Source organism: Podarcis cretensis (assembly GCF_951804945.1).
Source record: "Podarcis cretensis genome assembly, chromosome: 2".
Classification (NCBI taxonomy): domain Eukaryota; kingdom Metazoa; phylum Chordata; class Lepidosauria; order Squamata; family Lacertidae; genus Podarcis; species Podarcis cretensis.
The window spans coordinates 103,373,206-103,397,791 of record NC_137171.1 but is presented as its reverse complement, the minus strand read 5'-3'; the positions used below and the strand labels follow the sequence as shown (position 1 = coordinate 103,397,791).

Below are 24,586 nucleotides of genomic sequence, written 5' to 3'. Positions count from 1 at the left end.
GGCACCTACATATTATGTAACCAGGTATTTGGTGGATTAGACTACTTGGGTGGGAAGGTTTCAAAACAACGGTCATGATGTTTCATAATGTGAAAAGAAAAAGGAATAAATTCTAAACTCTGCCTGTAAATTCCATAAATATATACTGAAGTAAGCAAAACAGTTTACTGATCAAAACCACATATAGCTTCTCTGTACTAATATGTAAACATCTTTATCTTCCAAATTCTACATATGGATCCATATTTGTAAAGTTAAAAGTAGTCATTCATGTTTATAAATTCTCATTTAAAAAAAGTCTGTCTGCAATTGCCTCCTGTTTATCAGTCATAATCCTTGACTCCCACCAACATTTATATACTGCACTTAAACTTAATTTAAATGTTAATTTCTGGCAAGCAGAGTGCTTTGCCTGAGATCTTTAAGAGTTCTCTTCATTATAATCCAAGCTCTGAATAGAGAGATGCAGGCAGCAGCACTATCTGCCCTTATAAGAATGATATAATGTGGTTATTTTGCAGAAATGTTCAAGGCTGGTTTTGGTATACACAGCACCAATTCAACATTTCTGCCTATCTGGGTTACACTTAAATTATGTTAGTAAGAACTGACCCATCAGTTTATCTGATTTTGAATAAGGTAGTTTGGGCCTCTGTAAAAGTCCTTCTGGAGTTTTTATGGTTTTTAGCCAAGCTGTTTGCTGGACATGCTGCCATTATATTTTTGTATTGCTGTGGTTGGAAATGGTTTCTATTTTACTGCTTTGGCATTTTTGAATTTTTTTGTATTTTGTATTTTTTAATTTTAAGAATCTTTATTAATAATGCTGTGTTACATTTTTATTGCTTATATTGTTGCTTGCCACCTGGGAAAGACAACAAGAAAGAATGGAAGAATGATGAGTTTTTAAATTTCCTAATGTACATTCCTGACCTCTGTTTTGGCTTTACCGGTAATTTCCCTCTTGCTAGGCCTAGCAAACTGAACTATTGCTCTCTCTCCCTTCTTCAGCCTCACAAGCCCCCTCTTCTGGCCAGGCCTCATTTTAGACCTTGTACTGCCTGTGTACCACAATTACGACAGACCCCCATCTTTGCAGCCTGTTCTTCAAAGCCATTGTTTCAAGATGCTGGTAGCTCTCAGGAACCACTTCCCACAATGCCACTCAAATGCGCGACAGTATCTTCCTTCGTTTCCTGGGACTGTTGCCTCCTCCTGCCCAGTAAGTCCTTGTGGAAGGACGTGTGGATCCAGAATTGGCCTCCACAGTCACCTACGGACTCATTGTTAAAACTGTGTTTATGGAAGACAATCTTATTCAGCTATGAGTGATCGCCAAAGATAGTTTACTACTCATCTTAGGGCCTTCCCACACTTACCACTTACAGTGGTATAGTTGTAGTCTGAGCCAACATTTTAAAGAGGGAATTTGTAGTTGGTAGTCTGCAGCTTTGGTCCAACGCTGCTGTTGTTACAGAGTTAGTGCGAAGTTACCCTTTTCATGCTAATGGCAGGTTGTGCCCAAATTCAGAAAAGTTCTGTGGCTGTAGTGACATCCCTTGGAGGCCACATTTAGACTCTGGGCCCTGTTTTACATATTGGTGGATGATAAACAGCATATGATGCAAGGGACAGAGAATCATAAATGAAAGCATGTCTATAGGGTAAAATTAACAGGAAACTTTCAGGATAAATCAGCTTTCAGAAACTTTTGTAAACAGGAGTCTATAGTACACCATTAGCTAAGACAGGATTTAAAGGGGAAGAAAAAGCAACTCCATTTTTTCTTCTTCTAAAAATACATAGCAGGAACTATTGCAAAAATTATCGTAATTTTTGTGTGCTTACGGGCACATCCACGTATTTGGAAGCTGCCTTCACCTGAAAGAGAAAAATAGCCAATTTTAAATTATGCTTTCGAGCTATACAAACAACAACAACAACAACAACCACCACCACCACCAGGGAAGCAAAATAGGACAACTTAGCAGTATTACTAAAAAATAAAAATGCAGTAATTATTGGACCAATTCAATGTACATGGCACTGAAGGATAGATTCTAATTAAGCATACTGAACCACTTAGAAGATAAAACCTAACTAACTATAGGCCACTTGCTAATCTCCCTTTCCTGAGCAAGGTTGTGGAGTGAGTGATCGCAGACCAGATCCAGGCGCTTTTGTAAGAAACTGATTTTCTGGATCCATTTCAATGGGAGTTTAGGCCCTGTTTTGGCACAGAAACTGCTTTGGTCGCCCTGTATGATGACCTCTGTTGAGAGACAGAGACAAGGGAAACAGCTCCCTGTTAATTCTTCTTGATCTTTCAGCGGCTTTCGATAGAATCAACCATGGCATCCCTCTGGAGCAACTGTCTGAACTAGGGGTGGGTGGCACCGCTTTGCGGTGGTTCCAGTCCTACTTGGATGGTCGTTCCCAGAGGGTGTTGCTTGGGCTTTTCAGCCCCTTGGAACCTTCAACGTGGGGCTCAGTCCTATCCCCTACATTGTTTAACATCTACATGAAACCGCTGGGTGGGGTTTCCCAGAGGTTTGGAATACGTTGTCAGCAGTATGCTGATGACACTCAGCTTTGTTTCTCCTTTACATCTGCAGGTGAGGCAGTGGAAGTGGTGTCTTGCCACAGTAATGGACTGGATGAGAGCCAACAAACTGAAACTCAATCTAAATAAGACTGACACACTGTTAGTGGGTGGTTCCCTAGACCAGATGGGTGGGAATCACCTGCTCTTGATGGGTTACATTTCCTCTGAAGGAGAAGGTTCGTAGCCTGGGGATACTCCTGGATCCTTTGCTGTTGCTTGAGGCTCAGGTGGCCTCAGTGCCTTCCATCAGCTTCGGCTGGTGGCCCATCTGAACAAGGATAGCCTAATTACTGTTGTCTATGCTCTGGTAACCTCAAGGTTAGATTACTGCAGCGTGTTATATGTGGGGCTGAGTCTGAAGACAGTTCAGAAACTTCAGCTAGTGTAGAATTCAGCAGCCAGGTTGCTCACCGGAGCAAGACAGTTTGAACACATTGCACTGATCCTGGTCTGACTGCACTGGCTACCAGTTAGTTTCCGGGCCCAATTCAAAGTGCTGGTTTTGACCTATAAAGTCTTAAATGGCTCAGGACCGCAATACCTCAAGGGATGCCTCTTTCCATATGAACCTACCCGGACCCTGAGATCATCTTCTGAGACCCTTCTTCCTGTGCCTCCTTCTCGAGAGATCTAGAGGGTGGCAACATGAGAACGGGCCTCCTTTGCAGTGGCTCCCCATCTGTGGAATACTCTCCCCAGGGAAGTTTGCCTGGCGCCTTCATTATACACCTTAAGACGCCAGGCAAAACCTTCCTTTTTTTTTAACCAGGCCTTTGGTTGATTTGATTGACATCCTATGCTCTTTTAAAATGTGGGTTTTTTGGTGTGTGTGTTTGTGTGTGATTGGGTTGTCGTTTGTATTTTGATTATATATTTTGAGGTTTTATATCTTGATTTTATTCTGTGAACCACCCTGAGACCTCTGGGTATAGGGTGATATATAAATTCATTAATAATAATAATAATAATAATAATAATAATAATAATAATATGATTTTAAGACAAATATTTGGTACATGCTTTAAGAAAAATTCCAGAAATACAGAACAGAGTACTAGATGAATCACTAAAGATTTGTTTCAGAAATAAAAGCTTGTCCCTGTGGCTTCAGTGGGATGATTCCTTTCTTATTGCTCTGTTGGGTTTGGAGCTTCTACAGTGTGTCTTCATCCTGGGCTGCCAAAGTAATATGAGAAGCCCCATGTCAGACTGGGTGAAGGCCATACTGCACCTCCATCCATGTGGCCTGGAGCTTCTCACAGAACACTGGTGGCAGAGGAATGGCTACTACCTCCACAGTCAGAGAACAGATGCTTCTGAATACCAGCTGCTGGAAACCGGAGGAGGTGAGAGGGCTCTTTTTGTGCTCAGGTCTTGCTAGTGGGAGCCAGTGTGGTGTAGTTAAGAGCGGTAGACTTGTAATCTGGTGAACTGGGTTCGCTTCCCCGCTCCTCCACATGTAGCTGCTGGGTGACCTTGGACTATTCATACTTCTTTGAAGTCTCTCAGCCCCACTCACCTCACAGAGTGTTTGTTGTGGGGGAGGAAGGGAAAGGAGATTGTTAGCTGCCTTGAGACTCCTTAAGGGGAGTGATAAAGTGGGATATCAAATCTAAACTACTACTCTTCTTCTTCTTCTTCTTCTTCTTCTTCTTCTTCTTCTTCTTCTTCTTCTTCTTCCCATAGGCATCTGGTTAACCACTGTGAGAACAGGATGCTAGACCAGATGGGCCATTGGCTGGATCCAACAGGCTCTTATGTTTTAATGCATTGCAATGACTCCCATCCAGTGCTAGTTTTCTAGAAAAAGAGGAGCCGGAACTCACCACAAACGCTTCCTTTGTTCTCTCATAATGACAATGGTGCCCACCTGAGAGGTGCCGGAAATGAGTTCCAGCTGATAAAGAGCCCTGCTCCCATCCCACCAGAATAATGTAAGAAAGGGCCTCTGGCTGGTATGGAGTTGGGAACAATGACTTATGGGCATTTGGTATTGCAATCATGCCTTCAGCATTATTAATGTCACAAGCTCTTCCCTCCTTTCTGTGGCCCTTCTCGGTAGGCAATGTAAAAGCAAATGGGTTATCTCTGCAGCTGGCAACAGAATGTGTTGTTGTTGTTGTTGGGGGGGGGGGAAGTCCATGAATTTCCGAGTTAACATATCTAACGGAATGGTTTCCAGATGGACAGAGAGACCCTTTTGCAAAGGTACCATAATGCATCCCATCTGCAGGGCTGAGAATTTCTATAGCAAGCATGTATCTAATTAGAATAAATCACTGATCAGCATCCTTGTTTGGGTTGTAAATGCTCACCTGCTTCTAAATATTTCGAAAGCTACAGGTAAAATAGCCTAAATATTAGACACACACGCAGGCACACACCTGCATCTTGCGATGAATAAATTACATGTTCCAGTTGGGAAATGCATCGTTTGAGACTGCAAAGCAAGGAACCACTAAATAGGACCACTAAAATCAAGCCATGTGCAGTTAAAAGGTATTTGGGGGGGGGATCACTGTCACACACCTATTTTAAAAATACCCTATTCAGGGAAAGTTAGAATCAAGAAGGCATAATTTATAAATTGAGACGCAGGTGGCGCTGTGTTCTAAACCACAGAGCTTAGGGCTTGCTGGTCAGAAGGTCGGCGGTTCAAATCCCCTTGAAGGGGTGAGCTCCAGTTGTTCGGTCCCAGCTCCTAGCAGTTCAAAAGAACGTCAAGTACAAGCAGATAAATAGGTACCACTCTGGTGGGAAGGTAAACGGCGTTTCCGTGCGCTGCTCTGGTTCGCCAGAAGCGGCTTAGTCATGCTGGCCACTTGACCCAGAAGCTGTCTGCAGACAAACGCTGACTCCCTCGGCCTAGAGTGAGATGAGCGCATAACCCCAGAGTTGTCTGCGACTGGACCTAATGGACCTACCTTTCTTTACCTTTAATTTATAAATTACCATGGACTTTGAATTCCAAAAGGATTTAAGGTGAACCTTTGGATGGGCTCTGCACTTTGCCACCATCCCTCCCTTCTCCTCTAATATCAATGGAAAGCCCAGAATGTAGTGGATATTTATGAAATTCTGATCCCCCCTGGGAATCTTGCTCCCTTGCCTAAAAAAAGTAGTCAAGTACCTACTGCTGTGCCTCATAGCACATTACGCTGGATGTGAATGTGCATTGGACCACATACCAATGCTGTGTTACTCTTCAATATCCCCCACCGTCCCTGCCTAGGCTGCATGTCCAGCTACCACTTATTATTTCCCCCTGACAAAAAAGTAAATTGGACAGACTCGAACATCAGGAAGGTTCGAGATCATTGTCTCCATCACTGGGGTAATCAAACCTGGCAGGTGACTGCAGCATGGTACAGGTGCATCAGTGGGCGAGCCAGAACGGCTCCACTAAACAAGCCACACAGCACCGACCGACCCTCCCTACCACCTTGCCCTTCCCATTCAATGGTATTGACTCCGCTGCCAGGAGGCCAGGTGCAGGGGTGCCAACGTGAATGGAGTATTGTGGGAGCCCAGGTAAGCCCTGCCCCACACATGATGCAGTGCACACACCCCATTTGAATGGCATTGCCTTTTTCTGGGGGGGGGGCAAGCCCCTCAAATATTTTATTGGAGGGGGGCAAACCCCCCATGGTCCCTAGGAGCTGGCTCCTATGGCCAAGTGCATAGCAACCACTCCTGAAGCAAAGGCATATTGCTTTCGATATGGAAGGTATGATGTAGTGATCAAGACCAGAAGCCATTGACAGCCTCATCCTCCATGAATTTACCTAAACCCTTTGAAAGACATTCATGCTGGTGGCTGTCAGTACATCCCGAGAAAGCAAATTCCATGCTTTAACTATGTCCTGTGCAAAGAAGTACTTTTTTGTGTGTCCCGAATGTTTCAACATTCAGCTTCATTCGGTGGCCCCGAGTTCTAGTTTTATGAGAGGCCTATTCCATTTCTTCTCACCATGTTTGCAAACTACAAACTTCGCCTTTGTTTGAAATGGAAAAGCCCCAAATGTTGTAACCTTCCCAACCTCATGATCACTCTGGTTGCCTTTTCCTGTAACTTTCCCCATTCTGCAACATCACTTTTGAGTTAAGGTTGTAACCAGAGCTCTTCACCCAACTCAAAAGTGTGGTCACACCACAGATTTGCATTATAATATTGGCAGCTTTATTCTCAATCATTTCCCTAATGATCCCTAGCATGGAATTTGCGTTTTTAAAGTGACTAAACTTAGCAGAGGAAGGAGAGCAGGAAGGAGGCCTGTCTCCCCCACAGAGACAGCACATGCAGTATTGCTTTCCTCAATACATTCTTTCTGTGTCACCCCTGTGAGGCACAGGGGCCCAGTTATGTCACCCCTTGCCTTCAGAGCTGGCAGCCTCTAACCATTTTTCAAACACCCTCTGTTGTGGAGTGTTCCTTCAACTTCCTCTCCTCTCCCCTCTCCCTGAAGAAGAAGAGTTTGGATGTGATATCCCGCTTTATCACTACCCGAAGGAGTCTCCAAGCAGCTAAACATTCTCCTTTCCCTTCCTCCCCCACAACAAACACTCTTGTGAGGTGATTGAGGCTGAGAGACTTCAGAGAAGTGTGACTGGCCCAAAGTCACCCAGCAGCTGCATGTGGAAGAGTGGGGATGCGAACCCGGTTCACCAGATTATGAGCCCACCGCTCTTAACCACTACGCCACACTGAGAGTCCTCTGGGCAACCACAGTTGCCAGCCCTGGTCTTTGAGCTGCTCCCCCTGTCGCAAAGAGAGGTGCCTCCTCACACTGCTCCACAGGTGCCTGGGAAGCACCCCCTGGCCAGTCCCAGAGGCACCATCCGCCTGGGGAGCTTGTAGCCAGGGCTGCTGCAACAAACAGCTGTGCAAGCCTTTGGGAGGCAGAGATGTGAGAGGGCATCAGAGGAGGGAGGGAAGGAAAGAAAGAGGGACAGAGGCCAGTGTTGCTTGCGGCACCCCTGACTATCATTCAAGGCACCCCAGGGTGCTACAGCACAGTGGTTGAAAAACACTGCCTTAGGTTCCTAAACCGCAACAAAGAGCAAAACGGCAGCACTGTTATTTGAGTGATACACAGTAGGCTGGGGCTCAACGTACTTGTGGCTCCCAACTCTTTAGTTGAAGACACTATCCCTCCCCTCCCGTCTCTCTTTCTCTCTCTCTTCATTCAATTTATATCTGCCTCCCTTCCTCTCAAAGGAGTCCCGCGCTTCAAATACATCAACAACAATAGCATCAAAGACATTCTGAAAGCATTTTAAAACGTTCAAAAAAACCTGTTAATCGCATTCTAATCTAGGATAGCAGACACTAAATGAAGGTTAAGTAGCAACAACCATAAAAACAGTAACTGTTTGTTTGAGGACATACTGTAGCTGAGAACAATTTGTATATCTTAAAAACTAATGGAAATAATCTACAAAAAAGTAATAACTTAGTTACTGTTATCTCACTGACATTAAGGTATTTGTAGACACAGCAAAGGAAGAGAGTAATACAATATGTGTTTTGCTACTGTAACAAAACAAGAAGCAGAGAAAATATTAGAGACCAGAAATAAGAAGTCACGGAACCGCGGCAAAATAAAAGGAATATTTGCCGCAATTGAGATATAATATGGCAATGACTCAGTCTGTCTTCCACACTGCCTTCTCACAAAACAACCCTAAGCTTCTCCCCCCCCCCTAAAAACAACAACCAGCCAACCACAACTGCTTGTTTTTCTTTAGTGTAAAACTTGGCTACATACATTGCAATTTTCATGCTGCCGGATGTTGTGTGATCTCTTTGCTAGGCTGCAGCTCATCAGGAATTATGTGACTTTTCCCATGAAATTTCTCAGTTTATGACAAAAATTTGTGCCGAACAAAAATAAGATTGCCAGTAACCTGTCCTGGGGGTAAAATACACTCTCTAGTTTTAATTAATGTAGCAGTAATTCATTCCCCACTCTCTTGTTCAAAGCGAAGAGATGCTTCAGATGAAATGAATCTTGAGCAGCTGTCATCAGCTTGGTTGCAATTCTTTTCTTTAGGCAGAGATACCCACCTAATGACTGGACTTCCAGGTCCAAGAAACACTATTGACTGTAGAAAACATCTTTCTCCAGCTCCTTGACTAAATGTAGAATGATGTTCCATTAAGGGGGGAGGAATCCAAAGAATATTTTATAATGATGTGGTTAGTGAGAATGCTATTAAGACAACTGATGCATTAATTTTAAGCTGAATTTCACAGCAAGAATTGAAAATGAGGGTATCCTACTAGGTGATAAAACGGCTTGTCATAAGACCCCTGGTGACATGTCATTTTCTAAGCAAGTGGACAATGTTTGATAAAAGGAGTTGGTAGAAGGCTGGGTGTTTGGAGATTTTTTTTATAATAATAAAAAAAATCTGACAATGCTATTTGAAATGATTTGTTTGTATAGTGAAAGGAGAAGCAAATGGACTATAATAAGAACAATGCTTCTTGTTATTCTGCATTAAGGATGATGCTACAGACTTAGAGAATTATGCTACCCTGCTGATGCTTCTTTTAGGCATAGTGTTGTAAGCATACGGGATACCTCCCCAAAGCTCTGTAATATTTGGCCCAGTCTGGATGCTCAGTTCTTGCCTTGCTAAGCTACAGTCTAGCAGCTGGGAGCAAACAACAAGACCAAACATTTCTTTCTCGCCCTGTCCCTTTGCCCCTTCCTTTCTTGGTGCTTACAACCTAGTTTAATTAAACCAGTTAGTAACAACTGTGTTTGAAATAAGGAGCTATGGTTTAATACCAGAATATTAATATTCAAGCTCTAGTTTAAGATCCTTGTTAGCGAACATATTCATCTGAGGCTGTGTACACACAATACCTTTAAAGCACTTTCAAAACACATTCTTTCCTTCAAAAAATTGTGAGCACCAGAGCCCATAAGGCAAGGCAACCACCTCAGACGGCAACATCCACAGGAGCAACAGAGCTCAAAGCAGATCAATAAGAGCATGTCTATCATAGAATAAGAGAAGTGGAAGGGACTACAAAATTTTCTTCCCCACTTGTTACTGGTGGAAGCACCCATATTCTCCTGTGTGTTAAAAGTTAGGAAGTGGTAAAGTTCCCCACATGTGGTTGGCTGCCTGGCTGAGTTAGTAGTTTATTGTTTGTGATGTTGCATGGGAAAGGTATCCAACTTGCTTGGAAAGCAACTTTCCTGGTTTGGATGTCACAGGAAACTGTGGTTTAACAAACCATTATACCTTCCTCAAAGCTCAGTTTGCGAGGGGAGGAAGGCAAGGGGGTTGGGGTTGGGGAGAGTGAACACCATGCTCATGTTTCATCGGAAATGTTTACACCTAAACCAAGTCTATATCTCTGTCTTTGAACCCCATTATAGTTAATTGCCCTGATCCAGCAGTTTATTAAAGGGACAGAAATTCTGATCTATATACAGACCTCCTCCATACATCAACATGGGGACAAAGGAGAATAGGAAGCTGCCTTATACTAAGTCTGACCATTGGTTCATCTAGCTTAGTATTGTATATTCTGATTGGCAGAGTCTCTCGAGGATTTCAGATAGGGAACTCTCCCAGCCCTGCCTGGAGATGTCTGGGATTGAACATGGGGTTTTCTGCATCTGGTAGGCCACTGTGAGAACAGGATGTTGGACTGGATGGGTATATAAAAGTAGGGAAATAGATAATGAACACTTTCCTCTCCGACTTTCATCTTGCCTTTAGGGCAGCAGACATGGTTCTTCCTTTAATCCACACAACAACTCTGTGAGGTAGGTCAATCTGAGAGATGGCAGCTAGTCCAAGGTCACGCAGTAAATTTGGCCACTGAGACGGATTCACACTCGGGTCCTGTTCCTCCTCCCTGACTAGCCACCGTAACACACTGGCTTTTAGTTGGCAGGGTTCTGGAAAGGTATACAGCCTCCTTTATTATTTTGGTACTTCTTAATATATTCATTATATTTATGTGCTCTTTTCACCCATCATGGAACTCAAGGCGGCATTTATACAGTTCCCAGGAACTGCTTTTCCACTGGAACACTGACCAAACCCATACCTGCTGGGCTTCAGCAAGACGGTTGTTATCAGATAACTTCAGACCATGCAAGATGTTTCCTTGTGGTTTTAACCAGAACCATCCTTCAGTCCATGAAAAAAAAACACTACTTTTAAACTATGAACATTGAATTGAAAAGTGCAAGGAGCAAAAAGCAGGGACAATTGGGTGGTTGGATGAAGAAGGCAACTTACAGTAAATGACAGGAAAGAAGAAAACAACGTCCCTTCATCGTATCTGGATAGTTTGGCCAAGACTCCTTCCAGAATTGTGACAAACTGGAGGAACAAAAGGACATATACTTCAGTTGTAAGAATAATCAAATCACCCTGATTGCAACTGAGCAAATCAGTATTAAGTCCATCAGAGTAAAAAGGGATTTCAAAGTGTATCAACCAGCTTCTAGCTACGTAGATTGCTTGTAGAGATATGACACTTCAACGACGAGATAAAGAACTCTATCCTCTAATTAGCAGGGAGGAAAGTCATTGAAGATTAAGAAAAGTCAAGTTGTATGTGTGTGGGGTAATCTAGTTGACTATTCTGGAGTAAAGAGCTGATATTGTCTATAACTAAACATTTGTCCTAAATTAGCATGGTGTCATGGAATACATTAATAAAGATAATCTAGCCACTGACTTATTTTTCTTTTGGCATCACCAAGCTTATTAGCTATTATTAATAATAATATAAGTAACTGGAAAGCAGTTGCTTTCAAAGGACAAGCATATCAATGAAAATGTTTAATCCTTTCTTGATTCCGCCTAAAACAATTTCATCTTCAAATGTTTAGGGGGTTTCTAATTTGGTTTTCTGTTTTGGCAACAAAATTATGCACAAGGAAGAAAAACCCTCTTCTGAGATTCCCTTGCATTTTCAATGTTTGTTGATCAAAAGCAAAAAAATAAAAATAAAGCGAAGCTCCTTTGTGTTGTGTGTGTGTATATCACATGTTCATTAAAGCTCTTTCAGCTGCTCTCTGCCTGCTATATTGGTCATTCTGTGTAGAGAAAGGCAGTTATGTTGGTGCCGTACATTGCAGAAGCTAATGAGAGTGCAACTCCCAAGCATAAGGTGCAAGAAATATGTTACTCCTCAAGAGTAATACCAAATGGAGAACAGCTGGTAGGTCCTTGATGGAGACCCAGAATGGCACGTGTTGTCCCATATGTTCTACAGGTCCTTGTAATTATTTTGTGATCCTTATAGTCATCCCCTGGTTTGCCTAATTGAAGTTAAAATAAATGCAAGCATGGTGCATTTATTTAATTTATTTAAAACATTTATACAAAGTGTTACAAGGATCACAGGCAGAAGTCTGTGTTGCAAGATGCTTTTTAGTCTGGAAATGGAAAATTAGATGAAGCAGTACTATTGATAAATGGCTGCCATTGCCACCCAATATGCCATATATATGAGAATGCTTCTGAGTTCATTGTATTTTGCATTACACCCTTCCTGACAGTTCAAAGTGATTGACAATCACAACATTTTAAAAAGCCACAAGAACTATAAGGATTGAAACAACATAAAGCACCCTCCTAAAAACTTTGGAACCTACCACCCAGAGATAAGACGGAACCAAAACAAATTACGTTTGGCCAAGTGTTGGGGTTTGACCCAGTCTAGCTGCTTTCTGCTCTAGTGCAACTGCGTGTGATGGAAAGCTCAGTAGAGGACCTGGAAAGAGGGAATGTGGACCCATAGAGGTAAGCTTATAGTCCTAGGACTCTCCCTGCAAACTGGCAATGAACGGCTATAACCAATCAGTCCAGATAATGTGATCAAGTTCAGAAAACAAGAGCTTTGCAGTCTTTGTCTTGAACTGCACTTTGTAAGTTCAGCACCCCTGTGTTGCTTCGTACAGACTGCAATCACGAAATGTTCCGTCTGTCGAGACTGAGTGATGTATGATCTCTCCTGTGAGAAACAACAAACCACCCAAACTTCTTAATGTGTCACATTTTAATGGAAATGCTGTTTAAAAAAGGGAGAGAGGAAAAAGAGAGAGTGATGTTAACAGTGAATCGGTTCACCTGAAGCTGAAGGTTACCTTTGCAACTAGGAGCGTTATCATTTCCTTGACGGTTTCTTCAATTAGTTCATCTATTTTTGAGTGATACTGGTGCTAAGGAGGGGGAAGAAGATGGAGGCAAAATATTATTAGCATAAATCATTGGTAACAAACACTTCTGTCTAGTTTGTTGTTGTATCGGCTGTGATATTTAAATGTTGATCGACACGTGCTCTAGTGTAGTGGGCAGTAATGGATTGATAAAACGCGTTTTTCTTTTTTCTTTTCTTTTTTTTAAACCAAGAAGCCTCTGATAGGATTTCATGAATCATGGTCAAATCCTAGCTTCAGTTCCATGCATGCAGCTGAGCCGACATTAATGAGAGTCAAATGCATGCAGCAGAGGACAAAATCTGGCATCTTTTTTTTGCTATATGCAAATCATGATAAAAGTGGGCAGCGGTAGGAGAGCGCTTTACATCTGTTCTTAGTTCTGATTGATCCAAAGTGTTGCAATTAAGGCATTCACATTCTTTAAGGTTTTAAACGACTCCTGAAACACAGCCCACGCTGAAAAAGCAACATAGCAGCTGTCTCCTGGTTCACAGCAAATCTGCTGTTGGTCAGAGGGAACGTACAGAGGAGTCGAGTTTAGGCAGACAGGCTGCATTGGGTATAAAGGGTCGCCCACTGCCAGAAAGCCAAGTGGAATTTAATGTTTAGACTCCACTCTTGGCGAAACAAATTAGCTAAGGATGTAAAGTTCCAAATGCAAGTGCTTGTTAAGCACCTGAGTGAATTGGAGCCTTTATGACCAAGTGTAAAAATGATTGAGACATGGGTGTTCTGACTCATGCAAAAGATGGCAATTGCTACACTATAAGGCCCCTCAATTAATACCATGCTGGGGCGCTGGGTTAGTGCTGACGGCTCATAGAAAAGACTGACACCAACTGAACATTCAGCATCACTTTTGACACAGGATGAGAGCTGCTACCCACCCACTCGATGGGCCCCTCTACCCAATTACTGACCAGATCAAACCTTGCTGTCCTACGGAGCTCTGAGAGAATCACCAAAAGCGTGTGATTCGAGGCAAGGCACAAGAGCTTTCTGCCAAATTTTAACAAAACAAGCATCTACTTTGTCAAAAAAACAGGCTTTTCACTACTAAGCAAACACTACGAGGGGCATTCTTTTGTTTTTGTCAAAGCACAGAAGAACAAATATTTAATATATGATGAAGTTTCTTTTCCACATTCCTCCCCTCCTACATTAAATAAAACATTGAAAGCGCTGATCTCAGTCACTGTATTTATTTCCACTTGTTTGCGCTAATGTTATTTTAAAATGTTAACATCCAACCAGAAAAAAAACCACATTAAAAGAGACAAATCTGCTATAAATACTAAATCATGCTTTGGGGAATAAGGAGTGTGAGGGGCAATTAGAAGTGTGAGACGCTAGTCCCTCAGAACTGACTTAAGAGTTCCTCGCTAGTTTGAACTGCTCAGTGTTTCTCTTTCTTTCAATGGAACAGTCACATACTACAACAGGAACTTGGAAGAAAACAAAAGAAAATGTAGGACACACTTACCCACTCTTTAGCAAACTTTCAGATGATTGGGGACAGAAATAAAGAGGAAGGTGCAGAAGACAGGAAAAAGAACATATGAAGGTAAACCATAAATAAAAACAAAATCTTCAAAAAAATGGGACCTTCTAAATGGGGGCCATGAAAAAGCAGCAGCATGCACAGAAACAATAAGCAACAAGGAAATGAAATATAATGGATATAATCCCTTTTCACTGAAATACCTGAGATTGCTACCAAAGAGAACCACACGCAGAATACAAAACGGGTTTTTGAAAAGTGATTGTTGCACAGAACACATACACAGAAACATCTCTAGTGAGGCAGAGAAATATCATCTTTGTTGCAATTTGGGGAAAAAAGGAATAGTAATAATAATACATGTAGAGCTCAGTGGCATGGCAGCTGGTTTTTTTTTTTTTTTGGCTTACTGGACTCCAGTTTGGGGATGGCTAAAGTTTGATGGTACCCCCTTGTTTACTGAATCATCATGAGGAAGCTGACACTTGGGAAGAGGCAATTTCCCCAGAATTCATATGTGAGTTTTGTCCACCACCGTTTTTTTACATGAGAAGAGAATTGGCTTTTGATTACAGATTTTTTTAAAAATCGTATTCAGAATTTTAGGTTAACCGTCATAATGTTACAACCTAAAATAACATTTTTGTTCACTCGGTAGAGTCTATCTGATTAACGACCCATTCCCATATCTGCGATGTCAGTCAATTTATTTGGGTTGTGACTGAATGTAAACTACACCTACAACTTCCAATGGCATGTAGAACACCTGTTTTGTTGTTCTTCCATTAACTGCATTGTCAGGTTGTGTTGGACTAGCTCGCAGGGATGAAAAGTGTGTGTGCGTGTGTGTGCGTAATGTAGCAGCTTTTCCCACAGAAGACCCCCCCGAGGCCGAATCTACATATGCAGCAGAATCAGGGGGCAGAATCCTAACCCCAGAGGTATGGACCCTTCCACTTCTGGAAAGCTGTAGATGGAGGATGTGCATTTTGGAAGCTATCCTGTGTTAAAAATAAATGAATCATTGCAGGTAGCAGAAAGAGGTATAGCAGAAAAAGGGCTGAATGGCAATATTTGGGAAGGGACAAGAACCCATGCTTTACATGCAGAAGGTGCAAGTCTTGATCCCAAGCCTCTCCAGTTAAGAGAGAATCAGGTAACAGGTGATAGGAAATGCCTCTGCAACTGCTGCCAGTCAGACAGTTCTGGGCTAGACTGGTGAATAGTTTGACTGTTATGAGGCTACACCATGTTGTTTAACTGCCTTGTTCTGATAAGGGGAGTTTTAGAGCAGTAGAACTTGTACCCACAGTGTAGAAGTGGCAGTCATTCTACCACCCATGTGCTGCTACATGTGTACATTCATGCTAAGCCTCGGAAGGGAGGTTTGTTGTTTTTTGTTTTAAAGGCACAGGTGTTTGTAACTTGGACCAAACAAGTCAGAGTTTGCATGTGATTGTGTACGTGTTTACAGGGGCTGGAAATGGCATAGGTATGCTGGAGGGAGGAGGGTGGAATCTCCCGACTCGGTGCTTTACAATTTGCACAGGGAAAATCAGCAAGAGATGCGTTACGAAAAGCAGCAGTGTTTCAGAATCCCACCTAGTGCTTATCCTCTGCCCCTGACCCTCATGTGAGGAAGGTAAAGACTTAACCTTCAATGACCTCCCCTGCCTGATGTAAAATATACTTGCTGCTGGCTCAGGAAGCCTGGGAACTATGGGCAGCTCTGTGTTTGCACAGGCAAAAAGGGGACTGGGGAAAGGCGATGCAGGTAAGGAAGCAGAAGCCATTGGCCATCTCCTCTAGTTTGCTAGGGGCCATGTCACCAGGCTACCCAAAAGACACCCTCTTCCCAAGGGACTAGGTGCTTTGCGCAAACCCTCCACCACTCCCGCTTCTCCACCTGCTAAAAATATATTCCTTCGCGTGCAGAATCCCTCTTTTCTCCAGCAGCCACAGCCACTTTTGCAGATATTTACTCTGGATGGTGGGATGCAGGCAGCGCTGCTGAGGAGTAGCATGCTACATCATGGAGAACGTGCCGAACAGAACAACTCCCTGGAAAACAGCAACGGGCGTTCCCTGGAGGACGTGACCCCGTGACATATATATGTACACGTGCTACCCACTAAGCACAGGACAAACAAAGCTTGCAAATGCACACCATGCACACCAGTGAAAACTATGTTGGCTTGGACCTCATTTTGAAAAGCACCAAGAGATGCACAATGCAGGACATGCCCAAACCTGGCACGCTCTGGCTCTGATGCATGCACGGAAAATGGGACCCTTACAAGCATGTTAGGCTGAGCGGAAGTACACCAAAGGTAGTGAACGTGCAAGCTGGACATTCCCCTAAAGTGCATCGATGCTTTTGAAAATGCGGCCCACAGGATATGGTGGCAATGCATGGAATTTAAAATAAAAAGATTCTCTTGACTGATTTTTCCCCCCTCTCTCTTTAAAAAATCTGGGCTTCGCATACAAGTCCAAAAGACATGCTTAATTTGCCACATTATCATATTGTTTTAATCAAGGATGTTTGTTTGTTGGAGGTGAGGGCGGGTGACAGTTCTCTTGCTAAGTGTTCATCTTCGTTGGATAAATTATGAGATTTAACTAAAAGGATGGCTAGGTGTGTGCAAAACAATACAGTGTGAAATGTATTGACAAATATGTTTTCAATTAAAATCTCCTTTACAACGCAAATGAGAACAACAACGGCAGCAGCAGCAACAGCAGCACTAGAATGCAGCCAGAAGGATTGCAGACTAGCTGTCTGATCCTCAAACCACTTCGCCAGGGCAAGTTCCATTGGCACAAACAAAGTTTGCGCTGGCGGAAGCGCTGGGAGGATTGTATATTTTAGAGACCGACAGGGCCCTTCACCTATAGGAATCCGTCACTAGAGGCACAGACTCAAAGAAGCACTACATTGTTCCCCCAAACCTGCTCCCTATTCTGAACCCGCAGGGCTAAATATATAATAATAATAATAATAATAATAATAATAATAATAATAATAATAATAATAATTATACCCCACCCATCTGGCTGAGTTTCCCCAGTCACTCTGGGAGGCTCCCAATCGAGTGTTAAAAACAATACAGCATTAAATATTAAAAATTCCCTAAACAGGGCTGCCTTCAGATGTCTTTTAAAAATAGGATAGCTGCTTATTTCCTTGACAACTGATGGGAGGGCGTTCCACAGGGTGGGCGCCACTACTGAGAAGGCCCTCTATCTGGTTCCCTGTAACCTCACTTCTCGCAATGAGGGAACCGCCAGAAGGCCCTCGGTGCTGGATCTCAGGGAATCTGAATCACAGAATAATAAAGTTGGAGGCACCCTTGCCAGGAAATCTGGCAATACAGTATCATCCAACCTCTGCTTAGTGATGGAGAGTCCACTGTCTTTTCAGGAGGCCTGCTCCATTACTGAACAATTCACACTGTTAGGAAGTTCTTCCTATTTACTTACTTTCTGACATTTATATTATTCTGTGCTCCCCTTACAGAACCCAAAGCAGTGTGGTTCAAAGGCAACGGTTACCCATCCAGGCAACTAACCAGACCCAGACCTGCTTAGCTTCAGCAAGGTAGTAGTCTCCTGTATCTTCATACCATATTCATAGTTCTTTACATCAGGTTGTAATAAAAAAGATCAGAGGAGTAAAGTAAAAGTTACATCAACAATATGCCTTTTGGCTCATGGAGCTGTTTTAAAGCTACCCATTTACTGCCGATAGCTGCAATGCTGCAGGGCATCCTGTCAACTCTCTAATTATGAAACTCCATGGTGTGGATGATGTGATGTATGGGGAGGATGTTGGTGGGTAATCCTACTTCTGGCAGACATTGGAATGATGGGCACTCTGTGGGTGCCTGTTCCAGGTCTCACTGCACAGAAGTTCTGTGGCCCTCTTCAGTTTGACTAAGGAAGGCTCCTGCTTGCAGCTAAGTGTCCTCTGATTTATTTGCCATCAGCAGAAGCTGCCATTTTATCCTGCATGCTATAGATCAGCCCTTCTCCATGTAGATTGAATGGTGGCTTCAAAGTTGCTATTCCCATTTGAAATGAACATGTTGGTGAATCAGCTTGTTGTTGTGGGGGCAGGGAGCTGCCGCAAGCAAAAAAGGAAGTTGATGCAACCAGGGTCGGATATGTACCAGCCCTCCTAGAGTGCAGCTTAGGTGTGCAGCCTTGAGGTCATCTTGGACTCAAAGCTGTCCATAGAGGTGCAGGTCAATTCTGTGTCCAGGGCAGCTGTCTACCCATTCCATCGACCTGCCTGCACACTGTCTTGCCAGAGTGGTACATGCTCTGGTTATCATCCTGCTTAGACTACTGCAATGTGCTCTACACGGGGCTACCTTTGAAGGTGACTTGGAAACTACAACTAATCCAGGATATGACTGCCAGACTGGTGACTGGGAGTGGCTACAGGGACCATATCTCACTGGTTCTAAAAGATCTACATTGGCTCCCAGTACGTTTCTGAGCTCAATTCAAAGTCTTGGTGTTGACCTTTAAATGGCATTGGCCCTGTATACCTGAAGGAGTGTCTCTATTTCCATCATTGAGCCCAGACACTGAGGTCCAGCTCTGAAGGCCTTCTGGTGGTTCCCTCAATGTGAGATTTGAAGTTACAGGGAACCCGGCAGAAGGCCTGCTCAGTAGTGGGTCCTACCCTGTAGAACATCCTGTCATCAGATGTCAAAATGATAAACAACTACACAACTTTCTGGAGTCATCTGAAGGCAGCCTTGTATTGGGAAGTTTTTAATATTTGATGTTTCATTGTATTTTTACATTCTGTTGGAAGCTGCCCAGAGTGGTAATAATAATAATAATAATAATAATAATAATAATAATAATTTATTTGTACCCTGCCATCTAGGCGGCTTCCAACAGAGATTAAAAATACATTAAAACATCAGTCATTAAAAACTTCCCTAAACAGGGCTGCCTTCAGATGTCTTCTAAACATCAGGTAGTTGTTTATCTCTTTGACATCTGATGGGAGGGCGTTCCACAGGGCGGGCGCCACTACTGAGAAGGCCCTCTGCCTGGTTCCCTGTAACTTGGCTTCTTGCAGTGAGGGAACCACCAGAAACCCCTTGGTGCTGGATTTCAGTGTCTGGGCAGAATAATGGGGGGTGGAGATGCTCCTTCAGGTATCCTGGGCCAAGGCTGTTTAAGGCTTTAAAGGTCAACACCCAGTCAGATGGGTGGGGTCCTAATAAATAACAACAACAACTATGATTGCCACAGAATTGCCACTAGATCCACAGTGCTTAGTTCAGAGGGGAGAAGATGGGAAGAACATGAGAACATACCTTATACCAGCTCAGGACTAAACTATGGGCCCATCTGCACCATACATTTAAAGCATTGCTGATACCATTTTAAACAGCCATGGCTTCCCTCAAAGAATTCTGGGGGCTGTAGTTTGCTAAGGGCACTGATAGTTGTTCCCCTCAGAGAGCTCCAGTTCCCAGAGTCCCTTGGCAAGAAGGACTGTTAACTCCTCCCTGGGAAGTGTAGGTGTGTGAGGGGAATAACGGCTCTCAGGTGCCTCTTCCTCTTGTGGTCCCACCTGTATGGCAGCACTGGAACTCTTTGGGCAGAGAAAGGCATGGATTTGGTGCTCCTGTCATGCTGATCCACTGAATCAGTGTGGGGAAAAATCCACCCTAGGAAGCTTTGAAGCACCCAGGTCCTCCAAAGTGCTCTGTAGGAGTGGGATGCTAATTCAGCTAAACTAGTGAGAAACTTTGGCCTGCTTTATAAGCAGATGAATTCAGTCCATCTATAGTCACTTTACTAGGCTGACATTGGGTGCGCATGTGAGAGGCATGTTTCATTATGACACCACCAACAGATTGTGTGTATGCTGCATTTCTATTAGCGACCATCTGACCTCGGAGAAGAAAAACATACCAGACCCACCAAGAAATATTTGATATACAAGTTATTCCTGTTAATACATTAAATATTCAGAAGAAATATAAATATTTAAGGTGGTAAATTATGTCTGCCAAATGTCTCAACAGCTGCCTTTGAATATAAGGACACAGGGAGAATATGGGTGTATATGTTCAGCAGAATGCACTCCCTAAAATGCCTCAAATTTTTCCATATCTGATCATTAAAAAATTTTAAGAGAAATAATGGCAACATTTGGAGGCTCAGTAGGATTTAGTGGACCTTATATAGGTCTCCTTTTATCCAATGGAAGGAATTGTGGATACTCTAAAGGAGGAAACTCAGGCTGTCAATTCAAGATGGGTTGTTTATTGTTCTGCTGGTTTGATTTACTTGTTTCTATCCTGTATTTTATTCTGCGAACCACCCTAAGATCTTATGATGAATATCTTATTCAAAATCTAATAAATAATAATAATAATAACGTTTGGTGGTTATCCTGAATTTTCTGGTGCAATTATCCCATGTCTTTTCTAACCATAAAACGTCTGATAAGAAAACTGATGGAAAACTAGCCTGGAAAATGTTGGCAAAGTTGTATAGCCTTCACATGAACATATCAGGATGAATGTCTGGTAAAGCATCATTTATAGCAATATTATACTCTCAGTGCTCAATAAACAATTGGCCTGGAAGCTCCCTAAATCACAGTTCAAATGGAGTTGTTACTGGGATTGGATTGGGTGGGATGATAGAAGTATAGTTCCTGCTAGTTCCATTACATGTGGTGGAGTGGGAGGTTGCTGCAAATTGACTGTTCCTATGTGTGCAATTGACTTAGATGAGTCCCGTGATTGATTAAGAGGAAAGGCCTTTTATCAATTGCTAAGGATGTGGGGAGGAAATGAGGACAGCAAACACATGGAGGAATTCTACTGGAAAGGAGGGGCAAGATTATGTCCCAAGGCTTCTGTCAAAAGCAGTCTGCTTGGTTCCCTGGCAGGTGTGTCACTTAAGAGGGGGGACGGTGAGGTGGTGTGGGGGTTGGTGCGGTGCAGATGCACTGGCAGAACCCATCTGATGCTCCCACTGGTATGTCCGCACTGTACAGACACCCCCACCGCCTCACCCCTTCACCCTCCCCATAAGCATCAGCAATGCGCTTGCCAGGAAGGAAGCATTGTGGCTCAAGTTGCTGCTGGCTGCTGTGGCTCTGAGAGCACCTTTGGTTCAACAAACAAGAGCTCAGTTAGCCTGGGGAATAGCAAAGCATCCCGCCAGCAAACCCTTCTAGGCTGTGGCTGGCATGAGACTAAGAATGCAGCAACTGTCAATAACGTTATCCCTTTGGAACTGGGTTGGGTTTGGCCGCATGGAAGGTTGAATCAAATACACCCCTACTTTGTTTGAGAAAAGAGATGGCTAAAATGGTTAATTTAGTGTCGTTGGCATAAATATCCCTTGCCATACTGCAGTCCTTATTAGTCAATCACTTTATATATTAGCAGCTATACATTTCTGAGAGAAACAGGAGAAAAGCAAAGAGAAATGAGATGGCATGACACACTGGGATGAGGTAGGAATTCATTAAAATGAATAAAAGAGAAAACAAAAGACTTGGAGGGGAGAAGGAGGGGTGTATGTAATCCTGCAGTCCTAAACAGTAACTTATGCACAGATAACTCACATCTGATTTGCAGGTCTATTAGTTCAGCTATTTGTTAAAAACGTCATACCAGAGAAACTGCTACTTCACACAATCGCTATGCAATCTGTGTACCACAGTATCAATACTTTCTCAAAGAGGCACATGTGGATTTGCCTAAGACATATTAAAGGCTGATTCTTTGTGCAACTGAATTGCTGCTTGTTATCAACCATGATGGGTCATGGATTTGCAAGAACAATGCGAGTGACAAATCAAGTAAAATGGGAGTTGGACAGGGGTAACTGAGGCTGGCAAGCACTTTTTACCTATGCTATACCTGATGGGAAATGAAACTGATACAACGGAGAAATGGCAAATTAAAACCCCAAAGAATCAAATTTCTCACCATCAGATGTACAGGTAGCTGGTAGAACAATCCTATGCATATCTGCTCAGAAGTAAGTCCTGTTTAGTTCAACAGGACTTACTCCCAGGTAAATGTGCATAGGAGCGCAGCCTATGCTTACTCCCAGCCTTGGCATTTGTGTAAGGCCTAGAATTTATTTCAACTAATAGTGTTATTATTAGAGGTGCTGGAAAGCTGTATTTGTAAAGAGATACTACGCTTAAGCCAGGAGCACTGAACGCTGCGGCTCTTTACAAACTTGACTAATGGAAGAGTTTAGAAGTGTGACTTCAGGCCAGTTGCCAGAAACCTCTAGCAGACGTTCCTATAGCAGATGTTCCTATAGATCATAATGGATCAAAACAACAAGGAATTATGACGCAGAAATAATTGAGCTGCAGCAGCTTCACTACGACTGTCTTCCTGAGGTTGTTTTGAAAAAGTGCAACGAAAAGGCTGCACCAAGACAGAAGATGCAAGGCAAATTCTGTGGTTCTGAGCTAACTTCAAACCAGGAGTGGTGAGAGTTCATTTAAGTACATGCTTTGACTTGGGTGAGGGAAGCCTTTAGTGCTCACAACAGTAAGGTTGCATCCCGGGATTATATAAAAAGAGGGGCAAAAGAGGGGCATCTAAAAGAACAAATAGCATACCAAACAAACAAAAGAAAATGAGGACCAAAGGACCTGCTCCAATGCTCACTGTACTCAGTCTAATCTCCCCATGAATCCATTTGGATTGGTGCTTTATTTTGTACATATCAGAATGAGATAAATATTTCAAGAAAATAAAAAAGCTAGAATAACCCATGTGACATAGATTCTGAACATGAGGAGTTGTTGTTGTATGCACTACTGAAAATGAAATACGAGAATCCAAGCCCTGTGTCTGAACTGGTCATAAACAGAGATGATAAAAATGTTGAACAGTGTTTCAAGCCTTCCAAACAAAAGAGGATTATGATTATGCATTTCATTGAGCCCAATTCAGCATGTCTTTCTACTTCACAACATCACATGTGGAAATGTTCAAGTTGTGATAATGTCTTTGAGAAGTAAAACACATTAGACCAGCAGATGATAAAACTGGACCAGTTTGGAACCTTTGAGTCATTAAGGACCCGGAAGTATTATAAATGTAGGTTTTAGAAAAGTCCAATCAGGCAGGACTGCATTTTTACATAGGATCAGGCAATTTCCTATTTCCCCTTAAGTCCTTTTGTTCAGGTTGCTTTGTTTCTCATTGGGTTTTCTTTGCCTGTTGGTCAAAATAATCATGCCATTGCAATCTGGTAGTTGCATGTAAAAATCAAGACTTTGGGGCAAACGTATGTCTGGTTCCAAGGTGGAGTTAATGACTCAATATAAAACACTGTCATGCATAAATAGGCTTTAAAGGTACCTTGTGCACATCACAATCCTTGCCAACAGTCACTTCTAAGTGACAGGGGTTCTGAGTGTCCATATTCAATATGGGGATTTGTTTGACGGAGTGACCCTGCATTTTCATCTGCATAGTCTATATATGGAAAACTAAATCCACAACTGTTAGAATGTTTCTGAAACCAGCAGAATATAAGATGCAGATTTATTTCCCTTTAAACATTTTTTTTAAAATAAATAAATAAATATAAGTTTTACCTCTTGGCCCATTTCCATACTGCAAAGTTTTGTTGACTGAGCTTTGGCATCAACCATAACATTAAACATGGTGCATATTGACTGAGGGACTCTGAAATCTGTTGACCGGCTTGTTTTTTGCAGCTTTACTTCAAACGCAATCCGGGTTCTGTTAAAAGTAATAAAAAAACAAAATAAAAGGAACATTTTGAAAGTTAAGATACTGCAGCTACTAATTTGACTGAGCAATACAATACTTTGAAGTCTTCATTTTCCTGTGTGTTCTGGGAGATCAGTGGGAAGGGGAGCTGGTCACAGCAGGAGAAGGATACCCCCCCGTCTTCTTCTACAGCCTGTCTCACTCAGCCTCTTGACCCCTCTCGCTTCTGAGTCTGCACTGCTGTCTGCCACAGCCTCTCCCTGCTCACTAAAGCCTGTTGCCTCTTCTGCTCCTAACACCTCCTCCTCCCAGTCTACTCCTCCTCCCCCTGACCACCCATTGTCGTCCTACCACCAGCCCCCTGATTCTGAGCCTTCTTCATCTGGGGGTTCCTTAGGGGTTCCTTGGCTTGTACCTCCCACCACTTCTCTGCATCCAGCCAGTCCATGACAACTGAGTTCTACTCTGGACATGAAACAGGTAAGCGAAACTCATCAGTTTCCGCTCCTGT

The 24,586-nt window shown here is 42.9% G+C and overlaps 1 protein-coding gene across 13 annotated transcripts in view; it reads right to left on the bottom strand.

Annotated features, from left to right (window-relative positions):
- CADPS (calcium dependent secretion activator) overlaps positions 1 to 24,586 on the bottom strand; it is a 334,379-nt gene that overhangs the window by 44,634 nt on the left and 265,159 nt on the right. For 7 of the 13 annotated variants that reach the window (XM_079958109.1, XM_079958115.1, XM_079958104.1 and 4 more), the window contains 5 exons: positions 23,937 to 24,084; positions 14,294 to 14,308; positions 12,736 to 12,810; positions 10,877 to 10,960; positions 1,849 to 1,881 (listed from right to left, as the gene is read on the bottom strand). In XM_079958109.1, coding sequence (XP_079814235.1) covers positions 1,849 to 1,881; positions 10,877 to 10,960; positions 12,736 to 12,810; positions 14,294 to 14,308; positions 23,937 to 24,084 — 355 coding nt within the window. The remainder of the gene's footprint in view (positions 1 to 1,848; positions 1,882 to 10,876; positions 10,961 to 12,735; positions 12,811 to 14,293; positions 14,309 to 23,936; positions 24,085 to 24,586) is intronic. The other 6 variants (XM_079958116.1, XM_079958110.1, XM_079958105.1 and 3 more) reach the window with 1 other exon arrangement.